This window comes from Bos javanicus, chromosome 27, assembly GCF_032452875.1.
Source record: "Bos javanicus breed banteng chromosome 27, ARS-OSU_banteng_1.0, whole genome shotgun sequence".
NCBI lineage: Eukaryota > Metazoa > Chordata > Mammalia > Artiodactyla > Bovidae > Bos > Bos javanicus.
The window spans coordinates 19,948,645-19,967,591 of NC_083894.1; the positions used below are offsets into that span (position 1 = coordinate 19,948,645).

An 18,947-nucleotide genomic window follows, 5' to 3' on the forward strand; every position below is an offset into this window, starting at 1 on the left:
GCGTCATCATCCGGCGCCCCCGCCCGGACGCGCGAGAAGCGACAGCGCAGCGCGGTGCGGCGAAGCTTCGGCTCCCCTTTCCCCCTTGCCGGGCGAGCGGTGTCTATGGGGCACCCGCCGCTGCCCCCGCCGCTACCGCCACCGCCGCTGCCGCCGCTGGGTGCTGTCTCTATGGCGAGGAGGAAGAGGAGGAGCGCGAGCTCAGCGACACAAGTAGATCTCGCGTCTACCTCAGACTTGGGGGGGGGGGGGAGGGGCGGGTTGGGGAAGTAGGAAGGGGGCGGGAACGACGAACCTGAGAGGGCGCGCGATGGCGCCAGCTGGAGCGCGGCGGGCGCAGGGACGGGCCGGGCGGCGAGTGGCGGGGGGGAAGGTACTTGGGGCTGGGGGGTCTGTCGAGGGGGTGGCGCGGGGTGATGACGCGAAGGCTTTGTACCTGGGGCTTCAGTGGTGCGGGACGGAAATTGGGAGTGGAGGGCGGTGGCCTAGACCGTCAGCTCCTCGCAGTTCTTCTCGCGGCGGGGCTTGGGATTCAATCGGGTTCCAGTCAGTGGTTATCAGCAGCCTTCGCGCTGGCTCTTTGCCAGGGAAGAGAGTTATCTGTGACTTGAATCTGTCTGTACTGTCCTCGCGTTTCGTTGGGAACCCGCTGTTCGGAGTTGGCTACCTCCAGTAACGAGAAGGCCTCTGGTGCCTCTTCAGGTCTTCTGGAAGTGTAGTAGAGAGCGAGGTGGAGGAAAGCAATGTTCAACGACAGGGCCTTTCCAGATTTTGTGTGTGTGTGTGTGTCTGTGTGTGTGTAACCGAGTGAAGTGGGTTATAAAGGGAGTAGCCCTTCGATCTTTGGTTTCTGTTCTTAGAGCACTCGAGGTTACATTTGTGACTATAGAGTTATAAGAAGAGGTCACAGCTCCCTTTTACACTTGTCTGTTGTGGTTTTTTCAAACTTGTGTGAAAAGCGAAAGAGGATCTGGAATTTCCCCGCTTCAGAACCAAAATGTTGGTCTGTACTGTTACCATGAAACCTGTGTTTGTAAGAACCAGAAACGTGACATGTGTGTTTGGTAACCAGGGAAAATGCTCGGATTTTTAGGAAATTAGAAAGAGTTTGAAATGCAGAGACTGTCGCTTCCCTTCTTTTTCCCATCAGCAGTTACAGACATTGAAACAGTTTCTGTGGCTATTTATTGCTCAGAAAGAACTTTTTAAAAGAAAAAAATTATTTACTTTTGGCCCCTCTCATCTGACCTAAATAAATTCTGGTAAATTTTGTAGTTAAATCAGACTTTGAATGTTCAGTTAGGAATAAAAGCAAGTACTAATACTACCTTTGCCCTAGTAACATCTGATCTTGTCACGTGTATCAGTATGTGACTTTTCATGTTTACCTGAAAAGGGATGTCTTTATAAAAGTTTTATTCAGAGAGTGAGTTGAATTCAGAGAAATTTTTAATTAATGGAAAGTTTTTAAAAATGATTAGTGTGTATGCAGAAAACAGTTTTTACCTAACATTAGAACCAGGAAACCTGTGTTGTCCTTTTCCTCCTACTGATTAGCGGTGTGATTTTAGACAAGTCACGTCCTAAACTTTGATTTTCTCATAAATCAAAGACATCAAATAAATATCTCTTAGGTTTCTATCACCTCATTCTGTGATTCAGATTCCTGGTATAACTGATTCTTATTTTGCAGGTACATAAATAAAGGATAAAGTATTTACAGAACAAATCTTCAATCAAGTATAACATTTTGATGCTTGGCAGCTAAACTCCTTGTGCCCTCACTATGCCAGCAGCAACTGTAGATCATAGCCAAAGAATTTGTGAAGTTTGGGCTTGCAACCTGGATGAAGAGATGAAGAAAATTCGTCAAGTTATCCGAAAATATAATTACGTTGCTATGGTATGCCTATGAGCAAAATCTTTAAAATGCCTTTTATGAAAGAGGATTTTAAAACATCTTGAATTCAACCCTTCTGGTTGATTTTTTTTCTAGGTATTTAATGAAAATAATTTTGTCAATGACCTCCCAACTGAAGACCACCAAGAACACACCAGTAATGTGACAAGTTGGGTTTCTTACTCATTGCATTGAGGGAAAATGCATTCTTAGTACCATGGGGTTATTTGCATAAGCTAGTGTTGGAAAGACCTTCTAGGAATTGGGGTGTGTGGCAGTGGTTTTAGGGAGTGAAGAAGTGGGGCTCAAGCTGGGGTAATTCCACGATAGGATATCTTAATGAGTCTCAACTAGAATGAGAGAAGACTAGAGTGAGGCTAAAGCTGTAAAGAAGCAACAGTCACTCATTATTTAAGATAGAAGGAGGTTTGATCATGTTTATGGTTTGGACAGTGTGTGTGTTTTTGCATATGTTCAGTTATGATTACAGACTGGCCTTGTCTGATATTACGGTGTTTAATTGTTTATATTCAGCAGAAGACCCATTGGGACCTAGCTGTGAATGCCAGGTCTGCTCCTAGCAACACTAAGGCCTGATACTAATACCAGATGGAGCTCCTAGATGTCTTTCTCAAACAAAAAAATTCAGATCTCCCAATGAAGCATTGTTGATCTGTAGTTTTTTGTTTGTTTTTTAATTACCAGTGGAGTTCCGTGAACACACTGTGTTGTTGTTAATCATTTCTAGTTTTGCATATACTGTTCACTCTGCCTAGCCTGTCTATTCAATTAACTAGTTTTTTTGGTTCTTGGGCACTGTCTGTTTTGACTTCTCTACTGTATTCTAGATATTAGCTTCGAGAAGAAAGAGCTTAGTATCTTAATCATCCTTTCTCCCCCCAACACTTAGCATGATACGTAGCATCCAATAAAGTGGTTGTTGAGTTTGACTGAATTTAGAAAAGTTTCCCTTTCTCTCCTTCATAAGAATTGAAATTTAGGTTTTGTTCTTAGTTTCTTAATTTGAATTTTACTACTAAAATGACATGTTTATTTTCTTAGCACATTTAATACAAATAAATAAATATGCTTCTTTTGGGAGGGGCAGGTTGGTTGGTTAAAATATGAATATTTGAATGTACACAGATAATGTCCTATTTAATAGATGTATTTTCTTATCCATAATTAGAATGAAGTTATTTTTTCCAGTAGAAATTCATAGTGATCATTTATTTCTCAAATGAAAGCAGTGACGACTTTAGACATGTGATAGCATTCTACAGGAATGAGAGGTGGCATGCAGTCTTTAAGCGTGTGCTTTCTCTGGAGTGTAGAGAGTATTGTTTTAGGCCAAGAAAGTAGGAGGGTTTTGGTATTTATCTAAATGCTTACTTCAGAAAAGCAATTAAAAAGTATGGTACAAAAAAAAAAAAAAAAAAGTATGGTACATTTTCTAGTCTTTTTAACCGTCTTCATTGGTTTTAATATTACAGTACTGCTAGCATAGTTTCACATACTTGTTGAAAAACTTGAATTTGTAATTTTCTTCTTCCTTCCTCGGGAATAGAGTACTTAGTTGCATTTATTATGTGTACATTATACATGGTAATTTTTACTGATATGGTATTTAAAGTAAGATGAAGTCATTAAGTTTGTGGTTTTATCGTTTTAAAAAGTAATACTCTTCTAGTTAAAAGGTACGTTGTAATTGAACATGAATTGTGTAGAATATCACCCCAACAATGTGTACTCAAAATTAATTATTCTAGGAATTTTTGGATTGTGGTTTCGACCGTTTAGTAAGTAATGACCCTTAAAACTATTTTACAGGACACCGAGTTTCCAGGCGTGGTTGCAAGACCCATTGGAGAATTCAGGAGCAATGCTGACTATCAGTACCAACTGTTGCGGTGTAATGTAGACTTGTTGAAGATAATTCAGCTAGGACTGACATTTATGAATGAGCAAGGAGAATACCCACCAGGAACTTCAACTTGGCAGTTTAACTTTAAATTTAATTTGACGTAAGTAGGAAATAAATTTAACCCAAACTTGTTTTTTTTTAGTTTAATTTTAGACATTGATTTCCATCAGGTACAACAAATGAAATTTGGTATTGCTACCCTGGAAATATTTAAAACCTAAAATTTCAAAACTTTATGTTTCTTCTTTTTATTATGGGACAAAAAAAAAATCAGGATAAAGAAGACTTAAATTCAGATACTTTGAGTTTTAGAGCTGTTATTTTAAAAGCATAACTGCCACTATTTTGAAATTTGGAAAACTGGGTTTTGAAAATATTTTTTGATAGAAAAAAGATAACTTTACAACATTAATTTTGCTTTCAAACTTTGTGTGCAATTTGAAATATATGTCTTTGTTGTAAAAGTTATCCTTCTCATGAAGAGATTCTTATTATGGTCATAGTCCATTGTGTGAATAGAAGGCTCATCAGAGGTGATAATAAGATCATTCCTAGAAACTTGGGTGCATTTTCCTTTCAAATCAGTTATTGGGTCAGCCCAGCCCACAGAACCACTTACAGGTTACATATGGGAGAAGTATTAGTATCCTTGAGCCTGGTGTTTCTTTTAGGAAACAATTTGGAATCTGAATTCTAACTCAAGTCCTGGGTCACAACCCAGTTTCTTTACTTACAGTACTTCTGTATAATTGGTAAGAGTAGTCTTGATAGCTTAGGGAAGTTTCCAGTGTTTTGGGGTGAGGACAGATTGTTTACAAACTGTAAGATGGGGAAATGCTGAATACATTTTGAGTATGTTACTATACTGCAGTATCCTTCTGTTTGACAGTCTCTGCTTGTTTCATATGATCTTACATCCAATTTGCAAAATAGTAAATGAAGCTGTAGGACAATTAATGGTGGTAGTGGTGGTGGTGGTCAGTCCCTTCAGTCTTGTTCAACTCATTGTGACCCCACGGACTGTAGCCCACCAGGCTCCTCTATCTGTGAGAGTCTCTAGGCAAGAATACTGGAGTGGGTAGCCATTTGCTTCTCCAGGGGTGTCTTCCTGATCCAGGGATCAAACCCAGGTTTCCTACATTTCAAGTGAATTCTTTATCATCTGAGCCACTAGAGAAGCCCCAGTTGATGGTAGTGCCGTTTAAGGACCTCTGTTCTCTGTAGTGTGATCCTTAGCATATATAAGATCTAAAGACAAGCAGGGCTGGTGAGCTTAGAGGATAGTGTTGTCAATGGTGTAATAGTATGGCTTCTAATTGCATTATGTTTAGCCTGACTCTGTTTTCACTCTTTTGGATTTAATAATATACTCTCCACAACTTTGTCAAGGGTGAAAGGTACTTATCTCTATTTAAACTGATAATAACCTTGTATAAGTCCTTTAATTCTGAAAATTCCCTTTATCTTATTCCCGAAAGGTAACCCTTTTTAAAATCGGTTCTCTACCATTTCATTTGCTCTGTGTTACTTTTTTCCCAAGCTGATCATCAGAACATTGTTCTGTACTAAGGTAGTGCTATGATCTCAGTATGTGAGTAGGAGGTGACCTATCAGGGTCTCAGTTTTGGTAAAATAGACATTTTTCCTTTCTAGAAACATCTTTGTTCTTATAACAACTGCTTTGTTACTGCGTTTTTTGAAAGACATTTTTCTTCTCATACATTTTTTCTCATACAGAAAAACTCATGCTGTAGTTGATTGCTGCCATTCATCCTAATGTTAATATCTTGAGAGACCTTTAAGGATGTAGTGAAAAATATTATTTAAATAGAAAGGGTCAGTTGTAAAACCAGTTCTACCTAATGTGAAGAAAGAACACCATGAATCTTGGATATTTTGAAGAAAGATGAAAATTGACTTTTATTGAGTTCCTAGAATGAATGTGTCAGCAGTGGTGCTAGGTCCCAGGGACATAATGTTGAGGAAAGTTGGTCATGGTCATTATAACTCTTCTGCCTGCTTTCTATTGCTGAAATCCAAGAATTAGAACTGTTAGGTACTGATCAGTGTTTGGGAATTTGCTCTAAAGTGAATTTAGACTTGATACATACATGAAAATTAAAGTAGAATATGATATTTGATCATAAAACACCAGAGTACTCATCCAGGTCTCTCTCCTGGAGATGGTGATCCAGTATGTCCAGGTGTGGCACTTGTGAATCCATATTGTTGACAAGTTAATGTGAGTGATTATTATCATTGGGCGTTTGGGAAATACTGATTTAAATAGTGCAGTACTCCCTGGTAATATACCATTGAACAAAACAGACAAAAATCATTGCCCTCTTCAAGCTTAAATTATGATTAAGAGAGAGATCATAAAAGTAAAGTGAGCATATGGCCCAGAAAATGTGAGCCTGGAGAAGGAGTCTCTTATGCCTTTGGTTGGTTATAGTTGCTAGAGAATGTCTCTTAGTGAGCATCTGGGCATGATGAGTGAGATTCTACTTGTTTAAAGTACATGTTTCTGTATAACAAGGACAGTAATATCTGTTGTGTAATTGAAAAAACTTGAATTGGGTTTATTCAGATATCCTTTCGAAAGAGTTTTTTGGCATAATTTTCCAGGGAATTTTGACTTAAGATTAATTGTTGCAATTCCTATTTTTAAATACTTCATTTGCTAGTTTTATTACTTTTCAAAGGCAATATTCCTTTTGCCTTAGTTTTATTAAAACTTTTATAGAACTTTCTTTTGCTAAGTGGTAGAAATCAGTATTCTCACAATTTTCAAAGTAAATAGAAACATCCAGGGGCACTGCATGAAATACTTTCCATTCTTGGAAACATACCTTCATTTTGATCACTTTTGATTTAATATAGTATTTTGGATACCTGCGTGCTTGTGCTTATAGATATTAAAGATGGTTTTCTTTTTGGCTTAAGTAAAATCTTGAAAGATTGGCTTATGTTTAGATTTCCTGTCTTGATTTTGAAAAGTAATCTTCTAGGAGTAAAGCTGTTAGAAGGAGAAAGTAATGCTGCTCCAGCAGAGTCTTTCATTTTAAACAGCTTCCTGCTGATTGGAACTGTTTGAGAGGCTCATCGGTAGTGAGAGGAAGCAACTCCTCCTTTTTTAAGAGAGTGTGGTTTAACGCAGGCACAGCAGGAGTTTTCCCTTCAGTCTCTTTCCCTTCTCTCTGCTGAGAGCCTGGGAGACAGACACAGGCTTCACCCCTGTGGCTGCGGCTCTGTTTGGCAGCATTAAAATGGCTGCTGAGACTGAAAGTCTGGATAAGAACATGTCTGTTACTCTGTGGTGGTAGCTACGGTGAGTAGAGGACCCTGTGTTTTTTGTTTTGAACCCAGTTAAATTTACTTAATTTGTGAAAGGCTAATGAGATGGATAGTAAAGATTAAAGTCTCACCATTGGACTGTTTCACATGATAATTTGCTGTATGAACATTCTTCTAAAATTAGGTTGACCTTTGTATTTCAGTCACATTTACCTTCCATATATATGAAATGTTGGAACAAATGGACTCAGGCCCATTCTCTCTTGATATTTCTGGCACTGTAGTTGTAGATGTCAGTGGGAGAAACAGTTTGAAATACGGCACTTTTGAATGTTGTCTTTCTTTTTCTCCTGCCAGGGAGGACATGTATGCCCAAGACTCTATAGAGCTGCTCACAACATCTGGTATCCAGTTTAAAAAACATGAGGAGGAAGGAATTGAGACCCAGTACTTTGCAGAACTTCTTATGACATCAGGAGTAGTCCTCTGTGAAGGGGTCAAATGGTTATCATTTCATAGGTAAAAGATTACATTGCAAATGGTATTTGTGTTACACCATTTTCTAGCTGCATCACACTTGACTTGGGTCATGGTGTCAGCATTTCGGGCTTAGTTCAGCAGAGAATTGGCTGCCATATAGCTCAGCAGGCTAATGTTGGTCTCCTTAAAGGTTCATTTAATGATGTGGGGTCCATTTCAGTCTAAGGGAGATAGCACTGCATAGTGGAAAGAGTGTAGGCTGAAAAAACAGACCTTGGTTTAAGTCCAGCAGTGCCATTTGGCATCTGTGTTATTACATAGGTTTATTTATTTAATAAATAGAGTTAACATTGCTAAGCCTTAGAATGAAAAATTTATTCATCAAAAAAAGTTATTATCTACCGTATGTCAAGCAGTTTGATAAGATTCTAGGAATTAAGTTACAAAATAGGCTACAATCTCTGATTTTATTGTTTATATCTTGATATTCCTTACGGTTTCCAATGTTAAAGCTTTTTTTACCCTCTTTTTAAAGTAAGAAGTAAAACTCTAAACACTGAATAGAAATTTTATATGTACTCTCACTTTAAAAGGTATGTTAAATAGCCTTTCTCATCAAATATTTAAGTCCCAACTATGTGTCATAAGGGAAAAAAAAATTCAAGATGTGACACCTGCCCTTTAAAGAAGTGGAGAAAACAGTGCATGTGCTTTAAATGGTGGTGCAGAAAACAACTTGTCTGTGAAATCTGTGGGAGCGGGGCTCTTGGGGGAAGGCATCATGTGCGAGGTCTTAAGGAAAGATTGATAGGGAAGAGAAGGGGTGTGACTGTGGGATGGAGTGCAGGGAGGGATAAAGCTGTGAAAAAGCCAGACAGTAGGGACAGGATCTTGATTTGAGAATGTGGGAACTGGCTGTTTGTTCTCTAGATAGTAGTTCTCAGCTTCACTAGCTTCACTTCTCTCATGTACAACATTCCCACTAGTATCTCTGAGGGATTGAGACAGGAACAAAATTTTGAGGGAAGAGAGTATTTCTTTATAAAATTACTTAAGTGAAAATACTTTGGTAGGGAATTTACTGTTTGGGTTTTTGAAATGTATGATTGTATTATATAAATGATGGGAAGATAGGCATTATTTTTGTCTTCTGATTGCCAGTTTTTTGCTATCTTTGACATTTTTGCCAAGTCTCCTTTCATCTTTATTTTTTGAGACATCTGCTGTGGACAGTTTGATTTTAGAGAGTTCTCTATTGAAGGATCTGCTAAATAGTAGTTCAGTGACTACAGCCCTAGGATAGTTGTAGAGATTTGTATATTAATATTCCTGATTGATGATACTTATCACTGTCTGTGAATGATGGCATTTCCTCATTATAACTGTAAATGTATTTATTTTCTCTCTTCTTTTGTGCATTTTTTTCTGGTTCATTTCTTTTTTCCTCTCCCGTTTACGGTGTGACTCACTTAAAAGTTGTATTGAAAAAAAATGTTTTTTTCACAGTGGTTTTTATGGTCCCTCTTCTGTATTCTTTAACCCTTTCATAGTGGTTATGACTTTGGCTACTTAATCAAAATCCTGACCAACTCTAACTTGCCTGAAGAAGAACTTGACTTCTTTGAGATCCTTCGATTGTTTTTTCCTGTCATTTATGATGTGAAGTACCTCATGAAGAGCTGCAAAAATCTCAAAGTAAGTCTTTAAATGGTTTTATTTGTAATCAACACGCTATTCAGAGTGGGTAACTGACTTAAAAGATGCTAGGTTAGATGTTGATTTAAACCTTATTTTTAAGTTTTATATTAAATGCACATTATCTGATTATACATTGTCATCTGATTCCTTTTTTGCATAAAAATAGTTTATAAGAAATCCTTATTCAAAGCTTCATTATATATTTGCAGAATAAGCTTTAGCAAGATTCAAACCAAAGATCATATTCTTATCATTCTTTTGCCACATTGAATATGAACTAGCACAGAATCTGAGTCTGACACAGAAATGCAAGTTCTCCCTGTCTCCCAACACATAATCAACACATGTAGGAGGAAGTCTTGGGACCATCAGTGTACAGCTAGAGTCAGTCATGTAGCAAAAAGAGTTTCCCCTTCAGCTTATCTTGGAGGTTATATTCTCAGGTCTAGTCATAGGGTCATGTTCCTATAAAGGGATTTTTTTTCTTTTTTTTTCCCTCCTCACTACCAACCCATGGACATCATCTTGTTAGTAGTAAGTGCTGGTAATTGGGTAGATCCTATCTAAACAGCAGCTTACATTCTGATGCTTATTACCATGTGTGTAATGATTTGTTACTTCTAAGCATTAATTCTTTCAAAAAGAAAGTGTCTTTATCAGGAAAAGTGCTCTTAATTTTAGAGTGAATTCACTGCTAGGGGTACAGACTCCTAAAGAACATAGTGGTTTTTGTTTTTACAATGTGTTAGTGCTTAAGCTGTAACTCAAGAAAAACATTTACATAAAGTTGTTGCTTCATAGAACCTACATCAAGGCTGATCAAGTTTTCTCCTCCTTGGCTTTTTAGAAGTGCAAGGAGTCATACTTTTAGGAGATGGTGAAACCTTAAAGAGTTTTATGTAGGAAGAAATAATTTAGGAATTGACTTAAGGAAGCTTTGCTTTTGACAGATGAACTGAAAATCCTGAGAAGCAGTCTTTGGGCTGAAGTTCCCTTACCTCATTACAGGATATAGCATACAATCTGGGAAGTTTTTAAGAAATACTACTTCATGTTTGTAGCACCAAAGAAAAGCAGAGTTCTGTGCAATTTGAATAGACTTCTACTGTGACTCAGGTGAACTTACAGTAGGCTGTCCTCATGTCTCTAGACAGGATATCCCCTGAAAGTATTGCATGCTGAGAATCAAGGCCTAAATATTTTTATCTGGCTGTGGAAATATTCTTTTTAAATTTGACATGTCTGAATAGTGACAGTTTCAGCGAACAGAGCACCAAATTATTATTCATTATGTGTATGCTGTTGAAAATTTTCTGAGCATATTAGACATTCTGAATATGCCCTGAGTAACTGGAAGTGTTAAAATTTAGGTTGATGACAAAGGTACTTTCTGACGTATAGTCAACCATACTGAATGACTACTCTGTTGCTCTCCTGAGCAGCTGCTAATGATACCTAATCCTTGTGCTGTTTTTAGCCCTGAAGCAACTGCTGTGCAAAGCACTGTTTCAAGCTGTGATGTAGAAAAGGACTAGTTTGCTGGTAGAGGCCTTAGCAGTTTAGAGAGAAATTTCTTTGTGTGAGTTTTGTCGTTGGTCCTGATGTTTGTTTCTTTGCTTTCTCTTCTCCCATTTTCCCCTCTTTATTCTCCTTCCCTCTTTCCTTCTCTATTCTTTCCCTTCCTTTCTTTCAATCTCATTATCTTTCCTTTCTAATCCTAGCAGTATTTACACAGGTGGGTGTTTAGCAGACCCTTCTAAAGGGTTATATTCTTATAACAACATACTCTTTTTCTTTTTATCTAACAAAAACTGTAGTCAAAGATTGATTAGTCATAACAGCTTTGTTTTGTGCACATTATTTAAATGAGCTGTTTAGAGATATTTAGATGAAACTTTTTATATGAAGCTTAAGAAAATTTATAAAGTACCTGCCTACAGTCCATTTTATAAGAATTGATGGATGGAGAGATGGCCTGTGAGTGTACTCAGTAAACATTAGCCTGTGTTACCTTGTATATGATCTGGTGCCCCCATATCTTGAGGGAAATTACTTGCCATCACATCCCTTAAAGGGTATGATGAAGATAAATTTCCCCAATTAAGATCTCATTTTCTATTGAATTATAAACATCTCCCACATTCAACAAATGCATCAGTGATTCACATTCTCTTATTTTCTGCTGATCTTCATAAGGTCCATCTTTATTGAAACTCATTGCTGTTTTGATCATTGTCTATGTTATGTAATTTTTGAATCCAGATGTTGCAATGTTTTTCTTTTGACAAGCAATTTTTCTTTCTTGTAGGGTGGTTTACAGGAAGTTGCTGAACAGTTAGAGCTGGAACGGATAGGACCGCAGCATCAGGCAGGATCTGACTCACTGCTCACAGGAATGGCCTTTTTCAAAATGAGAGAAGTATGAAGACATCAGTGCCTTTTTCTCAGTTGGTTGTTAGGTTGAGAACATTAAAATATAATGGCAAAAGTTTCAGGGGCAATAAGTACATACTAAGTGAAGATATAATTACAGTTGCCATATAAGTCATATCCACCACACTTGAATGAAAGTAATCAAAAATGAGTCATCTTGAAATGCAGTTCAGAAGGAAAAGAAGAAAATAAGTTCTTAGTAGAATACGAAACTTAAACTACCTTAGAAATTATGTAGGTCCAACCATGTTATTTCTTAGATGAGGAAGCCGAGGCTAGAGGCCAGTAGCGTTTATCCAAGGTTATATACATTAATAGGGGAACTCCAGAGTACTTCCTGTTAATCACATTAGCGTTGCTTCTGTCAAGTCAAGGGAAGTCGCTCAGTCGTGTCCGACTCTTTGCGACCCCATGGACTGTAGCCCACCAGGCTCCTCCACCCATGGGATTCTCCAGGCAAGAATACTGGAGTGGGTTGCCATTTCCTTCTCAAGGAGTCCATATAATTAAGTTTTCCCTGGCACTGTCTTTTCTTAGGTATTAAACTGTTGCCGTACTTCAGTACTTTGAGGATTTACAGAGTAGGACTCAGGCTGTTTAGTAGATTCTTACAAAAAGGTTTTGAATTCTAAAGAGGTTAAATAAATCTGAAATAGTAGGTAAGTCAAAAATCATGTTGGGCAGACATTCCTTAAGAGGCAAAAGGCAGAGAGAAGTTCTTCAAGTATAAAGAAGTCAGTTAGAGAAAAGTGAAATTTAATGAATCCAAGTCTACTCTTAGGTTAAGTGATGGGCATAGGTGTACTTAATAGATAAATGGAAAGAAAAGAAAGCCAGTTATGTGCAAAGAAAACAGTGGACATTTTTGCTTACAAAAACGTTTTCCTTTTTGCAAAATACTGTAGAATTCATTAGAGGATATCCTCTTAGACATTAAAGAAATGACTGAGGATAATTCTGGGAATTTAGAACTTTTAGTAGAAATATATTAATAATACGTGTAATAGGAAGCATATAGCTATTTTGCCAAGTGGTATTGATTCAGAAGTGATTTGGACTGTGTTCCTGACGAGTAAATATTTTGTACGTCTTCATAGTGCTCCATTAGAGAATTACAAGACAACCTTTTGCGTTCTCAGCTTTGCGTTTAAAAATACGCCTTGATGGTTTGGTTAACAGTGGATTCTCTGCTATTAATTTGTTATCTTTATTTTTCTTGGCTTAATATTAAGGATAATAACCTAATGTGAATGTTCAGATTTTGCTGTCCAGACATGTTTGGGGTTTGTTTTTAGCCAAAAGTCTTGGCCTTTCACATAGACTTAAGGCTACTTATAAACCTTAGCCCCTTCCCCAACCCATTATTGGCTATTTTTATTCGTTCTCATGATTAAGTATTATTAAATTAATGGACTAAAAATGCCTGCCATTTTTCCATTTTACAAATTCTCATAAAATGGTCTGAGTGTTAATAGGAAAGGCATTGTGTTTATATAGTTTTTGGTAGTCTTTTTCTTTGATTTCTTTTGAACTCTGTACTTCTTAAGAACATCAGTCTTATATGTTTAATTTAAATGTGTGGCTTCAGAGGAGCACCATAGATAAGAGCTGTCATAGTTAAGGAATAGTCAGTACTTACATTGATGAAATAATAAATTACCAGTCATACCTTTTGGTTAAAATTATCTTTTTTTTTTTTTCCTTCCAAAATTCCTTTTTAGATGTTCTTTGAAGATCATATTGATGATGCCAAATATTGTGGTCATTTGTATGGCCTTGGTTCTGGTTCATCCTATGTACAGAATGGCACAGGGAATGCATATGAAGAGGAAGCCAGCAAGCAGTCATGACATGAAATAGTTCTCTTATTTTTATTTTATTTGAGATACACACATGCTTGTATATAGGTTTTATCTCTGGTTGAATCCCTTGAACAGTAGACATTACTTTTTTTTTTTCTTCATAGCTTATTTTTCTGCCTTTCAGCACTAAGTATCTACCATTCCTATCTCAGATCTTAATAAATAGAAAAGTATTCAGGTTCAATCCGGCCTTAAATACACTTGTTAGTAGGCGTGTGTGAGTGGGGAAAGCTACATGGTATTGAATACTTTGATAAACTTCAGCTACTTGAGCTTGGTTTGTTTTTTCCCGTTCCTAAATTAACTAGCACTGACTGTAATTTATTTCCCTGTTTCATGTCTCCCTTCCATTCTGCAGGAGTTTTAGCTATTTGAGATTGTGGACCATCAATTTTGCACTTTAGAGAGTGATTCTGTCTCAAATCCTCTGTTTTATCAGCAGTTTTGGTTTTCCTTGCTCTGTGCTGGAAAAATGACCATCTGCCAACTTTTACCATATTTACTTGTTTTTGACCCATGGAATATAGCACATGCACTGTGCAAATGGTTGAATCAGCAGGACTACAAAAAAGAAAAGAAAAAAAACTACTGAGGAGCTTAGTAACTGCTGTTTCTGTGCATAGTAGTTAATCTTCCAAGCACATCTAGTGTCTGTCCGTTTCTAATTGGCATGTGTGTAGGCTGCTCTGTGACTGAAGTGTTTTTCAAACCAGCTTTACACCCTTCAGGAAAAATCCTTTGTGATTGGACATTTAATGTCTGCCGGGAAACTGGTACCCAAGATGTTGAAGCTGCAGTTATTTTATGATAGCACACTTCCCTTATCTGCTTCTTTTTATTCCATCTCTGTTTACCCTTATTTTAAAAAATTTTAGAGCCATATTTACAATGCTCTTGATTTGTTGATTCCACAAATCAGTTTCATTCAAATCCAAAGATTGCCAAGTCTTTAGGTATATTTTGTACCAAATTAAATTACAAAAAATTTGAGCTTTCATAGTTGCTACAAAGATAAATAATGGAGAAATTTGGTGCAAAACAACATAATATAAAATTATATATTTATTAGCTATATACAGTATAGCTAATAAAACTACCTGAGGAGTGTAATGCTTGTTTATTTTTTTGTGTATATCTTTGCAATCTATTTTATATATATTGACAAAAGAGACTGTGAAATATTTAGCCATGTGGAATATGTGACCAGACCAGAGCATGCGTAGGAAGGCATTTTGGTAATAATTAACTGCCCTGAAATGACGGACTACAAGTTATGATGTGTGTCATCTGCACTTCACTCGGTAATATTAGCAAATCTCCAAATGTTAGCCACATTCGTTTGTTTCCCTTGTATGTTGTTTATTCATGATACTTCAATGCTGTAACTGGGTGGTCCTTTTTAAACATTTGCGAAACAGAGGGATTATTTGTTTTTAAAGCTTTTGTAAATAAAGGCTTCAGAAATGTTTTCTTATATATGTTGGTGACTGGTAATTTTGTTTTAGAAATATTTGGGATATTGTGGGTTTTTGTTTTTAAATATCGGCAACTGAACAGAACTCAGTAATTTCATTTACTACATGATTTTTAATGTCTTAATTGAAAAAAATCAACCTGAGCCTTCTTCACGACAACAGTGTTCACTTGTTTTTTTTATGCATACCTCTACCAAATGTTAAGACTTGACTTCCGACTCCCTTTTGCAGGGATGCATTTATTCTGAAAGACAAAAGTAAATGCATTTGATCTAACTTACTGTGGCTTCCTTTTAAAGTCAATACAGCAGGTATCTAATTGGTTTCTTTTTCTTTTGATCTTCACTTCCTTAAAAAAAATAATTACAAAGATTGCCTTTTGAATAGCCATGTAGTTTGTATCCATTTTGGTTTCAAGAATTAATATATTTTATAACTTCTAAAAGAAGAGCTATATAATCCTCACTAAATATAGCTTTTGGATCAAAGATATTTGCTTGATCATTTTTTAGTGTTCCTAAGGCATTAATTCTGGACTCACCATATTCTGTTAAATCTACTAGAGCAAGAGTCAGCAAATTACGGCCCATCAACCAAAACCAGCCTGCTGCCTGTTTTTGTCTGGCCAGTGACATGAGAATGGATTTTATAGTTTTTAACGGTTGGGGAAAAAAAGAATATTTCTTGATGTGTGAAAATTATATGAAATTCAAAGTTTAGCGTCCATAAATAAAGGTTATTGGATTGTATCCACATTCATCATTTATGTGCTGTCTGTGGCCATCTTTCCACTTAAGAGGGAAAGTTGAGTGGCTGTTATAGAAACTGCCGAGGGCATTCTTAACATTTCACATTTTCGCCTGGTGAGCTACAAGTCAGTGACAGAGATGATGACCCGACAGCAATTGTTATGCCATGTGAATCTCCGTACCACACATTTTATTATTTTTTTAGGTTACCAATTTATACCCACTGTGTCAAAACAAGAAAAGTGCACTTTGAATGGTGTGCTTTTAAGGCACATTGGAGTGTGGATTATATTATCAGATTACAGTCACCTGTGACACTGTAACTGCCTTAAAAAAAAAAAGTACAACATATGTTGACATAACCAGACTAAACATTCATCACAATATTCCCAACTCATGGGAGAGAAACAGGAGAATTAGAATTAAAACTTTTAAAATGGCGTATCTTATAACAGCAGAATTTTCTTCACAAAAATAAAGCTGCAACCAAAGTATGTTTACAAGTGACCCACTTGTTTGCTAAGCAAAGCCGTTTACTGATGGTGAGTTATATATCATGTCTGAATGCGGTAGCCCAAAGAAATACATCCAGAGAAAAGACCGACAGCTTTCTGATGAGAACAGTTCCTTGAAGAGTGGGACACGCTGTCAGCAGTTATCTATGGCAAACAAGACATGATGTTGAGTGTTTTTCATAATGAGTCAGATGTTATCAGTACTGCCCAGCTGTTCTTCACTTTTGAGAAATCTGTGCTAAGTTTCAAGTAACCAAAGAATTCGTTTTAATTCTATTAAGAGTCTGGAATAACTACAGGTAATATTTCACACAAGTAGATCACTAAGTCGGTACAAACTGAAGTGGAATGGTATAACTGATGGTGGTAAAAGAAGCATGGAGCAAGAAAAAGTTTAGTTGATCAAATCTAAACACTTGTGACAATGTAAGGTGTTTGGTGGGGACCCGTTTCACTTATGTCATACACCTCTTTTTTCTTCTAACAAGAACAGTATTTATTAATAGCTGGTGTCTTAAACCCCTGCAAAGACCATGTAGCAAAGGCATAAACAAACCAAAAGACCATACCTGAAATGTACATATGTATACAGACTGTCCTTTTGATTCTAGCTGTTCCAGGGCTCGCTCATATCCTCTCCTTCTTGCCTAAGTAATATTTTTTAAAGAACTTTAAAACATGTTTGCATGTTACACTAAGATTAGTGTGTAATCAATTTTAAAATGATTTTAAAACGTTTGCATTTTAAAAATATTCAGCTGTCACACAATGTTTGGTTAGGTCATTTAAGATACTTTTGATACGAGGCTTCAGGGGCTATACATACAGAAAAAGACATGAAATCTAAATTCTGAAAATAATCTTAGTTTCAGCTGAATAAGCTGAAGCTTTCTGTGGTATCAGTTCTTTTAATTCAACATCAGCAGAACTCTATGGCACGTTTTCTTTTTTCTTAAACTGATTAAGCAGCTTTGCCTGCCAAACAATAACTATTAAGTTCAGGTCAGGCTTGAACTCCTTACATTGTTAAACCTTCCCTGGAAGATGCAACACAAATCAGTTTTCATGAACCATAAAATAATACTGTCCTTTGTGAGCAATGAGGAGCTGTTTTAGCATAAAAGAGAGTCTAAAGTCACTTACCAAAGGCCCCTTTTGGTTTAACTGGTACTTAGAAATAAGAAAAAAAAATTATATAGCACATTGCTCTTCTCCCCCAAATGTAAACTACAGAAATACTGAGTATTGGCTATGACAAGAATATCAAAGGTCTCTGTTTTGGCATTGTCACCGGTTTTGTTTTTGCTGTCAACTCTCCTGTGGTGAGAGGGTTGCAAGTGATTTAAATTGTTTTTATTGGCATTGGCCAGACTTTGATTTGAACTTTTTGTTGGTAAAGAACAATTAAAGGGTGTCACAGAATGAGCTCTTAGTAACCTAGACTGCATTATGGACAAGAATCCTCTTTACTTACATCCCTTATGGACAAGAATCCTCTTTACTTACATCCCCCTTTTTTTTTTTTTTTTTGGAAGATCCTATTTCAGAGCCTCCTGCTACACTGAAGATCAGGGTAGATACACAGGGAGATAGCTGTGTATCATCCACAGGAGTTCCTTTCAAACTTGAGTTCAAACTACTCCAACTCATCCCTTCAGTGCTGTCCACTTGATACAAATCAGGACACTACTGTAAAAGAATAACATCCATTCTGGCAAAGACAAGAGCAAAGTGCAGGGTTTGGACCATTAACAAAGTGTAACAGTTGCCTGTGTTCTGTAGCAAAGATTTTTTGGTAGTAAGTTCTAAATCTAATAAAGGAAAAGACTGTTGGATTTTAAGATCAAGATTTTCGCTAATGTTAGAACATAATGCTTTTAATAAGTGACATGATCAAATTGCTAAAGTTTTAATAAAAATTAGAATCTGTTAATTGTTACCAAGACAAAGTAAAAAAATTCCAGTGGTATCTCTGTAAAAGAGGAACACTTAAGGTATGTAACACAATCCGCTTCCACAAGTAAGAGAAAGTGCTTCTAAACCGGCCATGCTATGCTCAGTCGCTTCAGTTGTGTCTGACTCTGCAACCCCACCAGGGGGGCAGCCCAACAGGCTCCTCTGTCCACAGGACTCTCTGGGCAAGAATACTGGAGTGGGTTGCCATTTCCTTCTCCAGGGGATCTTTCCCACCCAGGGATCTGTCTCCTGCATTGGTGGGTGGGTTCTTTACCACTCGCGCCACCTTGGCCAAGTAGGTGGAAAAGGAGTGCATGCTGTTAAAATATTTGGGGTTACTTAGAGCAGTTTTCCACAGAAAGATAGATGCGGAATATCTCTATCTCCACTACAGATACATGTTACTAGTGAAAATCCATTGTTGAAATGTTACCACTTCAACCAAAATGTAAGCAGATCAGGATTTGTGGTCTGTGGAGACAGGTGGGATGGTCATACTCAAGGATGCCTTCATTTCGGTTTACTGTGTAAGTGGATTTGCGTTTAACTTTTACAAGTTTGGTATATGTGGGTTTTTTTTTTTTCCTTAAATTCAGAATTTTACAAGTAAATATGTGACAGTAATTGTGTACCATAATATATACAGTGTAACTTCAGA

General features: G+C 37.0%; 1 protein-coding gene across 2 annotated transcripts; it reads left to right on the forward strand.

Moving 5' to 3' along the window:
* The first annotated feature begins 5 nt into the window (after positions 1 to 5).
* CNOT7 (CCR4-NOT transcription complex subunit 7) lies at positions 6 to 15,070 on the forward strand. 2 transcript variants are annotated; one of them, XM_061404324.1, is made up of 7 exons: positions 6 to 213; positions 1,694 to 1,903; positions 3,731 to 3,924; positions 7,479 to 7,640; positions 9,152 to 9,296; positions 11,608 to 11,718; positions 13,454 to 15,070. In XM_061404324.1, the coding sequence occupies exons 2-7, from the start codon at positions 1,787 to 1,789 to the stop codon at positions 13,580 to 13,582; spliced, it is 858 nt and encodes a 285-aa protein (XP_061260308.1). In that variant the 5' UTR covers positions 6 to 213; positions 1,694 to 1,786; the 3' UTR covers positions 13,583 to 15,070. The 2 variants fall into 2 exon arrangements, with proteins under 2 accessions (XP_061260308.1, XP_061260309.1); XM_061404325.1 differs by lacking the exon at positions 6 to 213 and adding an exon at positions 297 to 373.
* Positions 15,071 to 18,947: the final 3,877 nt, after the last annotated feature.

What these genes read in the sequence shown, in the direction of transcription:
- CNOT7 (XM_061404324.1), top strand. Translation starts at nt 1,787, where the DNA reads ATGCCAGCAGCAACTGTAGATCATAGCCAAAGAATTTGTGAAGTTTGG. An exon ending in AGAGCTGCAAAAATCTCAAA is followed by an intron (nt 9,297 to 11,607) that starts GTAAGTCTTTAA and finishes TCTTTCTTGTAG; the next exon opens with GGTGGTTTACAGGAAGTTGC. An exon ending in CCTTTTTCAAAATGAGAGAA is followed by an intron (nt 11,719 to 13,453) that starts GTATGAAGACAT and finishes ATTCCTTTTTAG; the next exon opens with ATGTTCTTTGAAGATCATAT.